General features: G+C 37.8%; 1 protein-coding gene, 1 long non-coding RNA gene and 1 pseudogene across 2 annotated transcripts; 2 read left to right on the forward strand and 1 right to left on the reverse strand.

The window, feature by feature from the left end:
- On the reverse strand, positions 1,121-3,080 carry LOC109833401. Its single transcript, XR_002245206.1, has 2 exons — positions 2,965-3,080; positions 1,121-1,604 (listed from the first exon to the last, which is right to left on the reverse strand). It is a non-coding gene; the product is annotated as an uncharacterized LOC109833401 (long non-coding RNA).
- On the forward strand, positions 1,618-2,935 carry LOC109833400 (annotated as a pseudogene).
- Positions 11,158-16,262, forward strand: LOC109833402 (nuclear transcription factor Y subunit C-2-like). The gene is made up of 3 exons (XM_020401054.1): positions 11,158-11,267; positions 11,350-11,381; positions 15,267-16,262. The coding sequence occupies exon 3, from the start codon at positions 15,284-15,286 to the stop codon at positions 16,064-16,066; it is 783 nt and encodes a 260-aa protein (XP_020256643.1). The 5' UTR covers positions 11,158-11,267; positions 11,350-11,381; positions 15,267-15,283; the 3' UTR covers positions 16,067-16,262.

The raw sequence follows: 17,875 nt of genomic DNA on the forward strand, positions 1-17,875 counted from the left end.
CTAAATTTTGTTTTTGTTTTCTGGTTTATTATATTTCTGATTTCTTATTCTGTCTTAGATTTTTTTTTTTATTATATGCCCTTTTTTATATTGTTCCTTTGTTTAAAGATTGCTTTATTTATTCTTATATTTGTCATCTTCTCTTTGCGTCTTCTCTTATTCTTTTGTTTGGTGCTACTAGTCATTTCTTTATTTATTCTTAAGGGGATTAAAAGGGGGGCCTACGCCATAACACTGCGGTTGCCGGTTTTTGTCTTGGCACCGATTGAAAAGACACCACGGTATAATTCTGGGGACCTTTCATCCGAATCCTAAGGTAGGGATAGTCAACGCTAATACGCGTTGGGCCGGGTTTGATTCTTTCACCGATTGAAAAGACACCAAGTATCAATTCTGGACTTTCATCCGATCTAGTAGGGTAGTCAAACGCCTAATACGCGTTGCGGTTTAGTCTTTCACGATGAAAAAGACATCCAGGTACAATTCTGGCGATTTATCCCGAATCCTAACTAGGGCATGAGTCACGGCCTATACGCGTTGCGGATGCATGTTCCGTAAGAAATGCGAAGTCTATGTATTCAAAATCATAGCACAAAGTCTAAGAGAAGTAATTCTTTTAGCGCAACGTCACATGTGAGACGGGTTTAAGATTCACATGCTAGCCCGATTCAAACGGTAATCGGTAAAGGCACATCAAATCCGTTGAAGGCTGGGGGTTTGCCAAAAATCTTAAGTCTACGTCTAACACACGTCGCCGGTTTAGTCTTTCACCGATTGAAAAAGACACCAGGGTCTAAGCCTGGGGAATTTACCCCGAAGCCTAAGGAGGGGTAAGTCAACGCCTAATACGCGTTGCCGTTTAGTCTACTCCCATGAGAAAGACGAAGTCTATGTATTCAAAATCATAGCACCAAGTCTAGGAGAATTAACTCTCTTATCTTAGCACAACGTTACATGCGGAACGGATATAGAATAATCTGCATGCTAGCCCGACTCAGACGGTAGTCGGTAAAGGCTCATCAAACCCGTTGAAGGCTGGGGGTTTGCCGAAAATCCCACAAGTATTATGGTTGATTATTCCATACGGAGTAAGACATCATAATAAATGAGACATAATGAATGAAAAAAAGACATATTTTCTATTAATAAAATTGAGTTTGCAGGTACAAGAGTTACAATCAATCTACATGAAGTTTGTGACTACGGACTTGCTGATCAAGTTTAGTCAACTCCTCTGTATAAGTTCGCTCAAGCTCACACTGCAATGCAACCTTGAAGGATTCCTCGGTGAGGGATAATGTTTTCGCAGCCTCTTGTTTGATCTTGGCTAACTTCTATTTCGAGAGCTCCAATTTTCCGGATATCACAACTTGTGAACGCTCCAAGTCATCCTTCGCCATCCCCAAGATAGCCAAGGCCTCCATTTGATCCACCCGACTTTGTTGCGTTTGAATCTCAAGTCCAGTAGAAGCCCGAGTGTCGCGCCATGCTTGTAGACGAGATTCCATCCGGATGGCTATGTACGTTGAAGTACCGGCAGTCTTCAACTCTTATAACCGTCGGAATTCGCGCTCCAGCCGGTCCAAATCGTCGACATAGCTAATCTGCAATGAAGATCAACAGCTCAGTCAGATCAAGAACCAAGATACATAAATCAGAGACTGAAAGGGAAATTGTGAATCTTTAATTGAAATTCTACAAAATGGAATTTTCCAATTAAGGGTCCAGTTAAACCTATACGACATCCTCAGCTCAGGTTAAAGGTCATAAAGACCAACCAAAGAACTCGGTCATGTATAAGTTCGAATTCAAGGCATATAAGGTTCTTGAGTCATATACAAGTTCGAATTCATTCAGTTACATATGAATTCAATCATATACAAGAGCTCAGTTATATACAAGTTCGAATTTGAATCATATACAAGAGTGCAACCATATGCAAGGGTTTAATCACATGTACAAATTCAAGGCACATGCAAGAGTTGAAGATATGTTTGAGCAGATAAAGTCAAAGCTTCCGGGAGCTCCCAAATTTCTACTCTGCCTTTTATCTGAGCTCAAAAATTCTGATGTTAAAGGACTTTGGAAGCAAAAATGTCTTTTTTTGAATTTGGAACTGTGACACAATGCATTGCACCTCAAAGAGTTAATGACCGATACCTTACTAATGTTCTACTAAAGATCAATGCAAAGATTGGTGGAATTAACTCATTATTGCTACAAAAGCGCATGACAAAGATCCCCCTTGTTTCTGAGTCACCAATAATTATACTAGGCATGGATATATCACACGGTTCACCTAGACATTCTAATGTTCCATCAACTGCTGCGGTTGTAGGCTCACGTCAATGGCCTTCTATTTCTCGGTACAAAGCTTGTGTAAGAACCCAAAGTCCTAAGGTCGGGATGATAGATTCTTTGTCCAAACCAGCAGGTTCTAATGATGACAAAATTATCCGGGATGGTGTGAGTGAATCTCAGTTCAATCAGGTGTTAAATATCGAGCTGGATCAAATTATTGAGGCATGCAAATTTCTTGACGAACAATGGTGCCCTAAGTTTTTGGTGATAATTGCCCAAAAGAATCACCATACCAAATTTTTTTTTAACCAGGATCACCTGATGATGTTCCACCCGGTACTGTAGTTGACAACAAAGTTTGTCACCCTAGGAATTATGGCTTCTACATGTGCTCTCATGCGGGAATGATTGGAACTCCACATCCAAGGTTCGGTTTTCCCTCAAGAGTGAAAAGTTAGGGTTTCAATTACCAAGTTATGAATGCAACCATGAAGAAAAAAAAATCGGCCATCATTCAAAGCTCAAGTTCAAGTTTCAGTTTTCCCCAAAATTCAAGAACTAGGGCTTCGATTTTTAGGTCAAAATTCAAAAAAAAATCAGCCATGAATCAAGCATCCAAATATGAAGAGTGGAATAAATTGAAGCAAGGAGAGAGGAACTCACCTGGAACTCAAGAGGGGGATGAACTGTGTGCAAACCCGGATAGCCAATGTCCAATTTTTGAACCCTAGCTGGCCTTGCTCGTAGAGAGGAAGGAGCTGATGGTTTTAAAGGAGGAGTGATCAAATCCGAATTGGAAGAAGAGGATGTAGTTGAGGAATTTAAAGGAGGGGAACTTTGATCTTGATAGGAACTCTTGAGTTAGAGGAATTCTTGAGGAAGAGGAGCTCTCAAGAGACCGGACCTTGAAGAAGAAAACCGAACAGGAGCTGGAACGGAAAGAAAAAGGAGGAAAAAGAAGATAAAATGGGGATTTCTCACCCCTTTACCAGCTCCCGACCCGCGTTCCGCGGGTCGGACCTGTGTCCGACCCGCGCGATCACGGGTCGGATTAATCCGACCCGCGATCACGCGGGTCGGATCCATCCGACCCGCGTGAACGCGGGTCAGACCCAGTTCAAGGCCCGTTTTTGCCACATTTTCGTCCATTTTCGTCCGTTTTCGAAATTTTCGAAGCTTAACCTCATCTCCTGGACAATTTCACGGTGTTTTTGCTCATATTTGGAATGTTCAGAGTTCGACTTCATTTCCCGGAATATTCGGGACCCAATTTTATATTTTGGGCGATTTCGTGATTTTTCACCTATTTCGGAATATTCGGGACCCAATTTTATATTTTGGGTGATTTCGCGATACTTTCGCCTTTTATCGGAATATTCGATATCCGAACTCCAACGGGTACATGAGTCTAAACTGTTTCCCATTTTGACAGGAAGTTCCTAGAGAATATTACAAATAATAATTCTTAAGGATAACCTGGCAACCTCCGGCGGGTACATGAGGTTAAACTGATTCCCGAAACTCCCAGGAGTACACGAGTATAAACTGGTTCTCCTCAGGTTAACGCGAAACCCTAAGGTCAACGCCGGTCAACGCGTAGCCCTAGGTCAACACCGGTCAACGCGTTGCGATGAAAGTCAACGTCGATCGATTCGAAACCCTAAGGTCAACGCCGGTCAACGCGTAGCCCTAGGTCAACGCCGGTCAACGCGTTGCGATGAAAGTCAACGCCGATCGATTCGAAACTCTAAGGTCAACCACTCACCAATTCCGGTTCAAGGCTTCAACAACGGTCAGACGATAAACGCAGTACCGAGAAAATCTTAGCTATTCGACAAAATACAGAATACGCTAAAATATGGAGAAGTCAAGAATCGAAACCATCTGTAGCTCCTTTAACACCGACTGAAGGTGGGGATCCATCATATCCAAAGCGTTTCAGACTCCTCTATAAAAGAATGAGGCTGAAACACTTTGGAGGGGGTATCTGTAGGCGTCTAAAATTGTCTACGAGAGCCCGCACGAAACTCGAAGCAATGAATGGGCGAGTCAAGAAGATTCATCAAACCAACTCGTGCGCGTCGGTCAAACGCGTGCACGTCAATCAACTCGTGCGCGCCAGTCAACGCGCGCACGTCAATCAGCTCGTGTGCGCCGGTCAACGCGCGCACGTCAATCAACGCGTGCGCGTCAGTCAAACACGTGCACGTCAAATCATCTCGTGCGCATCGGTCAACGCGCGTACGTCAAACCAACTCATGCGCGCCGGTCAACGCACGCACGTCAATCAGCCCGCGCGCATCGATCAGCACGCGTATGTTAACCAACGCGCGTTCGACGATCGGTCTCGCGACGAAGCATACAAGTCAACAAATCGAACGAATACGGTTTATCGGTTTCAGGGGTTCTTAACTGACTTGAGATCATCCCTAAACGTTGTTAGGCTGCTGTTGACTGAAGATAGAGCCAAATCCCTTGTTCTTATCCAAATAACCGCATTTTGAGGCCTATAAATATGAACCAAAGGCCTCCATTTTCTGGGGCGATTGATTATCAAGACGAGGAGGTGCTGCCGGATTGTGGAGTCAAAGGAGCACGAATTTCAGCGAGGGTTGACAGATCTTGGCGAGTTCTTCGGCATAAAGAAGGAGAGTTCGAGAGATCCGACGCCCGTTCCCGTCCGTCCCTTGAGATTAGGCTTGGTCTTAATCTCGAGAAGAGCCCTGATTTCGCTTGGTCGATCTCAGCGCTTCAAATCAAATACTTCATCGGCGAAGACGAAACTCTGCCGAATTTTCCATCAACCGGATCCAGATCTAAGGCGGTCCACGGATAAACCCCGGCACAGGCAAAGATCCCACGCAAGCAGAAGATCGATAAACGATCTCCCTGCGTTTGTTTTGATAAAGTTGTAAACTTGTTTTATTTTCATTGTGTAAGGAGATCTTATAAAAAGATCAACTTTTTATTTTATTCGAGTTTATTGTAATGACTAAAGTTGTAATAGATTCGATAGCAATGAAAACAGCAATTTTCGACGCAAACAATTTTGTCCCTGAAATGTATTGTTTAAGTGTGATATTTATTTGTAGTTAATATGTGATATTATCTTGTTAGATGTGATTATTGCTATTTATATGTGATATATCACACTAATATATGACATTTGTGCCCCATATGTGATATTTGTCTCTGTTATGCATTGTTTAATTGTGATATTTGTAGTTAATATGTGTGTATGTGATTATTGTCTTTTCAATGTGATATATGATACTTATATGTGACGTTTGTGCCCCATATGTGTCATTTGTCCCTGATATGCATTGTTTAAGTGTGATATTTATTTGTAGTTAATATGTGATATTATCTGGTTATATGTGATTATTGCCATTTACATGTGATATATCACACTAACATATGACATTTGTGCCTCATATGTGATATTTGTCCCTGCTATGCATTGTTTAATTATGATATTTGTAGTTAATATGTACTTATATGATTATTGTCTTTTTCATGTGATATATGATACGGGTATGTGATGTTTGTGCCCCATATGTGATATTTGTCCCTGATATGTGATATTTGTAGTTAATATGTGATATTATCTTGTTATATGTGATTATTGCTATTTACATGTAATATGTGATACTGATATGTGACTTTTGTGCCCCATATATGACATTTGTCCCTGATATGTATTGTTTAATTGTGATAATTTTAGCCTTACATGTGACATTTGTATCTAACTTGTGATACATTATTGTTTGAATGTTGTTTTTTTTTGAAGCTATAGTACTATGAGATTACAAACATCAAGGAGACAATCAGAGTCAATGATTCCAAGCCACCAATGACAAACTGGACATTGGAAGGTAAGAAGGTGGGTTCGTTACGAACTGCAATGATTACGAAGAAATCGGAAATCGCAATCCACATCTTACCGGAGCAAGATATACCGCGATATGTCCATGAGGAGATAAAGCAAGAGCCTAGAAAGATGAAGGCTAAAAGAGAGGAGGAAGTTAACTCTGAAAACTCTTTAAGAAATAAAAGAGTAAAAAAAAAAAAGAGGAAAGGAGTCAATTGACTATTGCATTGGTGAGATAAGTTTAATTCTTATGTGATTATTGTTTACATTTTGAATGTGGTAATAGTTTATTATGTGAGTATTATTTATTGCATGTGACTGTTATACGTTGATTGTGATAATAAGTGTTATTATGTGACGTTTAGCTATTTTTTGTGATACATTGTTATCTATGCCAGTTGGTTATTCCCTGTGATATTTGCCAGTTTATTATGATAGATGTAGTGTTTATGTGAACTTTATGTGTGGTCTTCCTTATTTGTGGCATTTCCTCGCTGAAAGTTATTGTTAATGTAGACTGAAGCTTATGACAAGCTGTCAATGTTGAATGAAGCCTATGAGCAAGAACTTGTTACTCACAGCGTTGATATGATGGCCATTAAGGCCGATATTGAGAAAAAATTTGCCGGAACAAAAACATGGAAGGAAAAAAAAAGATGATGTAATAACTTATTTCTTGTTTCACATGAGGAAAAAAGATATTGAGGAAAGATATTGATGATCCAGAATATATTTTGTACTTTGGGGTATTAATGTACCTTTGATTGAGTGAAAGTATTAGATAAACACATATAACTGTTTCATTTGTTGGATGATGGATGTTTACTAGCTGTTTGTAAATGATAAAACGTGCATTTGTAATTTCTTAGTGATCTTTTTTCTTTAGCATATTAAATGGAATCTGCAAGTAAAGAAGCTCTTACAGGTGTCACAGTTAATACCAACAAGTCACACAAACAGGTAATATGTCACATTTAATTAGTAAATGTCACAACAAAATGTCAAAAGTACTATTTAATAGACAACAGTCACAAAAGAGTTTAAATTCTATCAGGAAACGTTAATCTTGGATAGGTTCAGTGCACGTGGCTCGGTTATGTCCTTCAGCGTGACATCTTGAGCATCTAATTTGATGTCTATTCTCAGATATGTTATTGATACGTCTATTCTTGTTCCTTTCACGTCTCTTTGTAGTCTTTAGGGGAAGTATGTCAACTGTTTCATCTGTAATATCTGGCTTATCATAATTTGGAACAGGAAAGAGAATTGGTTCGTAACTTTTCTTGAAAGCTTTAGTCGTCATGAACTAATCTCAAAACTGGTACACATCTCTATGCATAAAGTTAATAGCAGCACGCGCATGTTTACATGGTATTCGCAATATATCACATGCACGACACGTGCATGTTTTGTGTTCTAAATCAACTTGTACTAATTTTTGTGATGATACCTCGAAGATTTCAGCTATAGAATGCGATACTTCAAGAGTGTTTCCTTTCATGCAATTTTTTTGGAAAATTTTTTCCGCTTCAGGACATAGATAGCTATTCCATTTTGTTTCCATCTCTCGACGATTATTCATCCTTTTCATACTTTGCACACGAATGTGATCATATCCCAAATAGGAAGTGTTCTCGCCACACGAATCAAATTGTTGAAAGATTCAACAACATTAGAAGTGATATGACCATATCTGTGTATCAAACAAAAATTCACTATCACAAATTATAGCCATGTGTCACATATAAACAACAAACATCACAAGCAGCAACAAAATATCACAGCACACAGCTAAGAGTCCCATATAATGACGTATTACCACATGCGACAAGTAAAGATCACACGTAACAGACGAGCGTCGCATATAAAAGCATAATGTGACATTTAATAACTCAAATTCATAGAAAATGTTTGATATTTGACATAACTTATACCAGAAAATACAGAATTTGCCTAATTATTTGGACCATAACTTAGAACTACTTGGTAAGCTCTTTGATGTGTCAACCTAATCTCATGTAAAACAGCTTTAAATTCTCTTTTTGTATACTTATATGCAACAAACTCTAATAATTTTGAAATACGTTAAGCAACACTTGAGGCAAAACCCATCCTCTAAGCTTCAATTTATAATTCTCAATAAGATGAAGTACACATCTAGAGTGGTACACATCTAAAAATATATCTTTTAAAGATTGTTTTATTCCTTTGTCGTCATCTGCCAAAATTACTAGAGGATAGGGTGAATTGTATGGTTCTGTTCGATTGTACGAAATATACCGCAATCCTTGAATAAACCGACTCCAATTCGCTTCATTTTTTTGTCACAAACGCAAAATGCGAGTGGAAATATGCCTTGATTACCATCATAAGCAGTCACACCTAATAAGATCCCTTTGTAGCGATCTTTCAGAAAAGTCTCATCTAGAAAGAGAAATGGCCTACATCCCTTGATAAACCCATGTACGCATGCACCATAGGACACAAATAAATGTTTGAATCTCCTTTCTTCTTGTTTAATGATGAAGAAACTACATGGGTTTGTTTCCATCACCTTCATTTCGTACCTTAAAAATGATGGTTAAAAGGACAAATAACTTGTTAAATGATGAACAAGATCTAACTATCACATGTAATAGTCAAACATCACAAATCAAGTCTAAATATCACGTATAAGGTCGAACTGTCACAAGTAGGATTTAATTGTCACATATAACATTGAAATATCACTTGAGAAGCGTATTTATCACATAGCGTTTTGAAATGTCACATTTATTGTTAAATGTGATACATATATGTTCTAAAGGAGACATCAACAAATTAATGGACTAACCAGGATAGTAAATCATATGAATGCCTTGCGCAACCAAATATTTGGTCTTTTGCTATCTCCTTAGCACGCCAAGCTTTAGAATAATTAACTTTAAGCCGTATTGAGATTGCAATTCCTTTCTGATGTCAGTTGGGGTAATATATGGCCTCTTCATAATTGATTGTAACATACTCGCAATCCACCTTCTTGATGGTCTGGAGTGACCAGGTGTGTTGTTATGTTGTCCACAAGTATGTTGAGGAACAAATTTTTTTATAGCAAAAGTTGACACATGGCTCAATGATGAAGCGAAAAGCAACCACGGGTATTTTGTTTCTTTTCTGAACATGCAACTAGCACAAATACGTTTTGGCTCATTGTTAACATATTTAAAAGAGAACTTCTTAGCTATAGAATAGTATATAAGAGCCATTCTAACTTCTTTTGCGCTTTCAAATTGTTGCCCTTTTCCAATAATTGCCTCGTGCCACCATGTCGGGATCCGTGATGAGTCACTTACTACGTCGTTCATCATCCACACATGCTCTCCTTGAGGATTATCGTTAGGGATCCTCCCCGATTCCTCGATTGGGATCCTCTCATAAGGTTCCTCGATATGCTCTAATGACTGTGAGCTTACATTAGGAACACTGCAAGTTGAATGTAACATACATATAAGTCACGTGTGATAATCACCAGTAAAGTCACATATAAGACGTAAATATCACAAATAAAGTCAATATGTCACATTGAATGTCTTCCGGACACATATATGACGTAGATATCACAATTTCCATTATAACGTGTATCCAGAACCTAAAAAAAACTTTTGAATACTTACTTAAGCTATGTTTCTGTCCCTATGGCATGCGTGGATCATTCATCTCTTTTAGTAACAGTCATGGTTATCATATTTAACCCCATTGAACGATGAAAATCTATAATGTTGAGAATACCTTTATCTTTTGAAAGCTCAAACGAGACATTGTGAAACTTCTCGAGAGAGTAACTTATCAGCAAACTTAATTTCGTACGGTGCTCTAAAATTCTCTGCAGCTTGCATCTTCAATTCCACTAAACTTGTTGCAGAATTGACTTTAATGAGGGTTGCATTAGTGTTAAATGAAATCACACACATTAAAGAATCTTCTATTTTTTTGTTGAAGAAGTTAAGAGGAAAAAGTTAAGAATATTTTGGTTGTTGAAGGTCTTATGAGTAGATCTAAAGAGGAAAGAAGATATTACATTGAGATGTGACATTATTTTGGAGGGAACTTAGTAGGTTTCCCTCCAATTTTTTCTTTCCCTCCAAAAATCCTCTCCATCCATAACCCCAATCGGAAGTGACTTCAGACTTCATAATGGCATGCTATGCTGGCTAATAAGACAAAATACTTTATACCCTCCACAAATGTGTACAAAAGGGTAAAATGAACAATACTTAAAAATACACTATAAAGTACATATACAATGTTGAGCTTGGGGTGTTTTAGCATAAAATTTTAGGTCAAAGAGCTTATAAGGGGTTGACTCTAGTTGGGGGAGGAGGATGCATAGCCCCAAGTTGTTTTAGTTCCTCCAAGCAATTTTCCCTAAAAAAAAGACGAAAGTTTGAAAACTCTCTTTTTCTCTCTCACACTTAGTTTCTTCACTCAAACCAAACTAAAGAATAAAAAATTAAATTTTTCTATAAATTCGGAATTCCTATTTTTCATGTTTTGCAAAGAACTAAGAAAAATTAAAAAAAAAATTGAAAAACTACAAAAAACTCTTCGTTTATGGAAACTACTTTTTACAATCCTCTTCCTATTGCATATATTTATGGAAAACTAACCAAACAGCCCACCTCAATTTGATAGTTCAGATTTTGTCTTCTTCTTCTTCTTTTTTTAAAATGAAATTGATAGCTAACAGGTATACATTTGAGATTTCGTTCTTCGAGCGCGTTCATTTCCTACCAAATGTATTAGTAGTTGGTATGTAGACCCGAGATACGTACGAATACGCTACACCCATCCACCCGCTACGTAGCGTCCACATACCCGCTTTGCTTGCCACCTCTCCCAACTCGTGAGTCACGTGTACCTCACAACGATGATTCGACACGTGTCCCCTAGCATCTGATTCCATTTCAGGCTTTTTCCCTCCACTGGGCAGTGGGCCCCAACTCTCTCTCTCTCTCTCCAAGTCAAAGTTCCTTTCTTAGTTTTTTCTCTCTCTAGGGTTTTTACTTGTAAACTGTAATCACTCGAGCTCAAAACAAAACGCTTGTTGTTTTCCAAGGTAAAAGCGGAAGCTTTTCTTTTTAGGGTTTTGATTAGGGTTTTTGCTGATTTTTGGTTTTGATTTGTCTTTTTGGTTGCAGTGGCGGCTATGAGGAGGTGTTGTTGGGTAAAGGTGAGATTTTTGTTGCTAAAGAATTATCTTTTTTTTTTCCTTTTTTTCTGCGAATTGCAATGCATGATATTGTTTTAGGTTTAGTTTTGCCATGATTTGAGTTTGAAGTGAGTTGTGATGGCTTGATCAAGGACTTGATGGTGTTTATGGCTCTGATTTTGATGGTAGTTTGTTGTGGTTTATGATATTATCAACTTTGTCAACTTCCTTATGTGCTATCTACTTCACCCTTCTCTCATGGAATGTTAACATAAAGGGAGAGTGATGAAATTGCATTTTTTGGCGAAGCTACTATTAGAAAATATCAATATTTTTGCAAAATTGAAGACGTGCATGTGTGGTAGTCATTCACTTTACTTGAGTTGAAATGTTGACAATGGTAATTACTTTCTCATTTTATTAATTTACACCCTTGTTTGATTAGCTTTTATTAGACATATGTGAGATGCCTTAAGAAACTGCATGAGTCAGTTGAAACTGGGTGATGGTAGGGAGTGCCAATAATATGATAATACGATGCATGCCTCAGAACATCAGCTCATTCATTTTCTTAGAGGGAGTTCTATTTTTACATGTTCTATCTATCTTTGAAGCACCTGAGGTTTGAGCACATCGGTAAGTTTTGGATGCACCTTTGTTACAGCTATTTAACCGTTTCAGGATTACTTTATATTTTGCTATTGGGAACTTCTACTTACCTTGTATTTCTTACAAGGTGAAGTGGCTCTTCAGTTCCATTCTCTTGGCTGTCTTTTGCCAGTTGCCCTCTATTGATACATGAAAACTTGATTTTGGCAGCAGAGCTGATGCATTCCCTTTTGTTTTCAGTCAGAAATGGCCCTTTGATCCTCATGTCCTGGCTTCCTTCTGGCTATGATCACCATTATGTTAGGGGTTTTTTTTCTCTGGTTCATCCAATTTGTATACTCCACATCGAAAAGAAAGGGAAAAAAAAAATTCTCTTATGCACTTGTTATTTTTCACCACTCCCCAATGATGGATCTCCTTCTCTCTGCAATAGTCTATACTGACATTGCGTCATTGAAAACTTTACTTCATGATTATGAGCATATTCCCTTTCCTGCTAGTATGTTTTTTTTATGATCCTCTCTTTATATTGGTTTTCTAAGACGTTGACGTACATTGCATCCAGGTTTATTTACCTTGCTTGTGCTTGTGCTTTTTATATTTAGTTACTTACTCCTGCACAAAATATAGATTTTCCAAGCCGATTTTCAAGCCGATGATCCTTCTCTCTCTTTTTAGTAATAAATTTATTCCCTATCTGTCAAACTTTTAAATTGACAAGATTTCCAGCTTGTTATTAAGGTTATGAGCATTTTGGTCTCTAATTGGATTTACTTGAATGTGATGATGTTGCTGTCTAGAAGCATCTTTGTATGTTATTCTTCTGTCCTTACCATTGCTTTCTACTGGTTTGTCTGCCACTTGTTTCTTGATATTGATATACTTACACCTGTAAGGCTCTGCTGTCTTTATACAATATCTGCTATTTTCAAAGTGAGTTCGTCTCTGATATGCATCAAATGTGACACTTGTGTGCTGCATGTATTACACTTGGAAGACGCGTCAAATTTTACAACGAATTGCATGAGAATGCCGTACTGGTCTTTAATAAATTCTAAGCATTGGACCCCACACATTCATGCTTGCTTAAACAGATGCAAAAGGATCCTTTAGCGTGAGAATAATACTATGTTAACACCTCACAAAAGGACTTCATAGACTAGTGATAGGCGGTGTATTGATTGATTTTTTAACTTTTTTGTTTCACTAGTTACCTAATTAAAATATATGGATTTAGATCATTAATACCTTAATTTTATTGGGTTTTCTTACATATCTATCTCTTAAGCTTTGATTAATTACCTTCCAATTCTTGCTATTTGCTTTTCCTTCAAATCGTATATAGATTCATGAGTCAACTCCACCTCCATTATATTTGTAGCATAACGACAAAATCTCTACTTTGTCTATTTTGTCTCTTGCAAAATCTCTATTAAGTGTTCATGATATTCTGGTGATTTGGATGTCACTTGTGGAAATTATGAAGTCTTATTCCATGATTTTCTTAATAAGGTTGACGCTATTTGAAGGACCTAGATAATGGGAGTGAATAATTCAAATATGTGCAGAGATTTGACTTTTAAACATCCCAATTTTTGAGGTATCCATTTATGATTCTCAGTCTCGTGAATTCCTGAAGTTCCTCTATTTCCAATTACAAGTAACAATTGGACCTTTTTTTTCTCTGCTTGTAAGTGAACTCACTAGCGACAAATTTGGCAATATACCATTCATCCTTTTCGTTGGACCCTTACCTGGGTATGAAAACCAACTACTTATACTTATTCAACAAGATCTAGTTGTATTCTTGACATGGCAGTTGTCCTTATTGTCCATCTAATCTTCCACACTTCATCCCTACCTCAAAATGTATCAAGAACATTGTTCATAAATTTGTTCCTTTTTTGTTCAAAAGAATGTGTTATCACAGAGGTATTCTTTGAGATATTTTCATGATCTTACCAGTGATTCTTTTCAATCTCTAGACTTTTATCTGCAAAAAGAAAAAATTGGTAACTGTCTCATTGCAGTTTGGTTCATGTATTGTGGGCTGCTAATTGATTTATTGTTCCTGGAATGTTATCATATGATACCAATCTGAACTACTAACTATATTCGATCATGATTTGAATTCTTAAATTCCTCTATGGTAGTATCTTCATTCCCTAGCACATGAGCATGATCAAATGCTTTTCCATGGCTTTGGATATAGACTAGAGACAACGATTTAGAAACCCTGACTATAATTGGTGTGCAGGGGTTTTTAATGGCTTTGATCATGATCAAATGCTTGGATCAAGATTTATATGTCCTAAATCACAGATCCGACCTACATGTTACTTCGTCCATCCATTTGTGCCTAGTTGGTCCATGAACAATGTACGTCATTTGAAGTGCATAAAAACCAAACTTAAGTACTTTAAACATTTCTTCTGCCCATAAATCAGGTGGGCAGAAAATAGTAACTACTGAATTTTTAACTTAATGGTCTACAATTTTTAGGACTTATCTAAAATTTAAAATTGGTGTACAATCTAACCCACATGTTGCTTTGACTGTCCATTTGTTTGTTGTTGGTCTGTGGATAAAATCCTCTTAAAACACTTTGTTTTTTTTGTTCAGGATTTAAAGGATATAGATCAAATTTAAGGGAGTGTTTTTGAATTTGAATGGAAGAATTCGACTCCAAGTACTAAAAGTTGCCAAGTCTCTTGTCAAAATCTTCTCTTGTTCGTAATGCCATTATTTGCAAATTACAAGTCCTACAAACACTTGGTTACATATTATGCTTAGATTCTCGTTTCTTTTCCGGTTTCCAAAATTTTAGATGAGTTTAGCATCTATATAAAGTCTCAACCTCTTAGAACCTTAGTTTTGGACCTTCTATCGTCAGATCTTCAAGCATTGTTTACCATTTGGGTTTTGGCAGCTCTGACTTGTGGATTTGATTGTATGGTTCAAACTAATATCTAGGTGGTGATTCGCGACTGAACCGAGGATAGGTACACTGAAACTAATTTGTGGGGAAGAAGTAAGTTTTGGAAACTCCATCAAAGAATAAACACTGGAGAGCAACCTTTTAATATTACTATGGCCCTAATTATTTAGAACTGCTGGACACAAGAGTTGGACAGTAACATCTATTGTGAAGATTAATTATTTAATGACACTGATCAATAGTTTATAACATACATTATGGATCCTTTTTTTTTCTTTTTTGTCTCTGAAGTCAAGCTAGCAGGTGCATTGTTTTTTATATGTTGGCAAATCCTCATTCTTACTTATCATATTTGGTAGGACCATAACTGAAGAGAATGCTGAAGCATGCTCATACAATGGAACACTCTCCACCAGCTCATCCCGCTGTAGGAGTCCCAAGTAGCAGTGCTGCACAAATAGCCTACGCTGCTCCCCCCTACCAACAAGCTACAATGCCTGGTCCTCCTCCAGCGTCATCCTTTCCTACATCTTCAGCTCATCTCACTTTCCAACAAGCACACCAATTCCACCTCCAACAACAACAGCAGCAAAATCAACAGCTTCAGGCCTTCTGGGCTGAGCGAATCCTAGAGATTGAGCAAACCACCGACTTCAGAAACCACAGCCTGCCACTTGCACGAATAAAAAAGATCATGAAGGCTGATGAAGACGTACGAATGATATCAGCTGAGGCCCCTGTTGTATTTGCCAAGGCTTGTGAAATATTCATACTGGAATTAACACTTAGGTCATGGATCAACACTGAAGAGAACAAGAGGAGGACACTCCAGAAGAATGATATCGCTGCTGCTATAACGAGGACTGATATATTTGATTTCTTGGTTGATATAGTTCCTAGAGACGAGTTGAAGGAAGAGGGACTTGGGATTCCGAGAGCTGCGTTGCCTATGGTTGGGGGGGCGGCTGATTCTATTCCTTATTATTATGCTCAACAACATCCGGGCATGTTTATGGGGAAAAACATGGACCAGTCTGCTGATTTCTATGCTGCTCATCAACCTCATCCTGGGGCTTATATGTGGCCTCAAGTGCAATCAGCCCAACAACAGCAAGCACAGCAGCAGCATCAACAACAGCAGATGCCTGATAATGGCTAAAGTTAATATTAGGTTTTTGTTTTTCTGCTAACAATAGTATGTGACTGAAGTTGTCGATATCTGTACTTTATTTTGCTCTTGTAGTAGGCACTATTGTCATGTGTTAGCTTTTTTAGGGGCGATGATGACTTTCATGTTTATTTCAACTTGCAGCGAAAAATGAGACGGTCCGAATTTCATAACTGTTGATCAGTAACTTTTCTTGAAGGGGCGTTACTAGGACCTGTTATGGTATATACTTGATTCTGTCAAGAAATTCAAGGCAAACGAGATGAATTGAAGGGGCTGTTGTCAGCCAACAGTTGCTTTTTCTCCGGAATCAAAGTGTTTAAATAAGCGTCTCCTGAATTTTGTTGAGCCTGGCTTTTGTAGGTCGTGGTTACTCTGGAATGCACGCAGGTTGTCAAGATTTGGTTTCAAGGAATTTGGTACGTGTTGTGTTCTGGAGAATTATTTTGCAGATAATTCTGACAAGGTTGTTTGGCAGCGTACGCAAAACTTAAATTTTATATTTTTTGCCATTTCAACAGAAGTATATCCGTCGAAGCATGAAATTAGTGGGAGAAAATCATTACAAAGACATAACGCTTGAAGAAGAGAACGCATCAATAATAAGCATAGCAAAGCTTTAAAATACAGGCACTTGCATGCGTGATTAGAATGCACAACTCAAAATTGTGAATCAGCTCCCCTACAAAACCGCAGCTTTCTCAAGAGTCAAAAATATTCTCAAAGTCGCCCAAATTACGGCTGAGACTTTTATTTACACAACTATCGTATATCTCATTTATCCAGCTTCCATTCATGATCTCATTTTGTCTGGTACTAAACTTCTCGCTAATCTGACTCCATAAAACCAGCTTCACCAGGAATGAAGAAAAGCATCAGTGCCTTGGATCTATAGTAACAGACTTTCGGTTCGGCCATCGCAATAGAAGAACAAATCACGCTACATGATGTACATGATCCTTCATCTTTAAACAAAAGATCTCCTGAAAAAGAAGATTATCTAGTTGGATCATATAACAGGCATAAAACTCTTTCAATTCAAAGAAAAAGTGACAGCGGAAATCCAAACAACATAATAAAAGAATAAAGAACCATCACTACCATTATCATGTACTCATCAGTATATAGACTTTTTCCATCGGCTGGTGTCTGCTATGATGCACAAATATCATGAAAATGGTGACCAAATTGTAAATTTGGTGCCAAAGTTTTGATCTAATAAAAGCTATGCACAAGAACAGGGTCTGCTATAAAATCGTGAAAAATATAACGCGTCTTATATTAACATTCATACTCAAATCTATAACCTACATGAGAAACCGGATCAAATAAAGCATTCAAGCAGCAGATTCATATCAAGAAATAAAGTAGCTCAAGTGACTGCTACATAATGTAAATCATGGTAATGGACTCTGGTGTATATACGTATCAATGCCTGCTGGCACTTCATGTATACATGGTATGGCCAGTCACATACGCCCATAATGTATCATTTATTCTGAATAATACCATAGTAAGCATCCAAACCCCTAGAACCTTTCACTGATTTGACAAATATAGCAATAGCAGATCAAGGTAAATAAATACCCCGATGAGACATTAATATCTGTAGTTGGTATATATGCCAAACCCCCTATACAATTTACCAAACATAACCTCTTTGCAAGTCATGAATCAAGCAAGGTAGACATTTAAATTTAATATCAATTTCTACAGAATACCTAATCTAGATAAATGTAGCAAAAGGTTAATTAAAGATGGATGCCACCGATTTTTTTTTTTTAGGTGGGGGGGGGGGGG

Source organism: Asparagus officinalis, chromosome 3, assembly GCF_001876935.1.
Source record: "Asparagus officinalis chromosome 3, Aspof.V1, whole genome shotgun sequence".
In the NCBI taxonomy this organism is placed as follows: Eukaryota; Viridiplantae; Streptophyta; class Magnoliopsida; order Asparagales; family Asparagaceae; genus Asparagus; species Asparagus officinalis.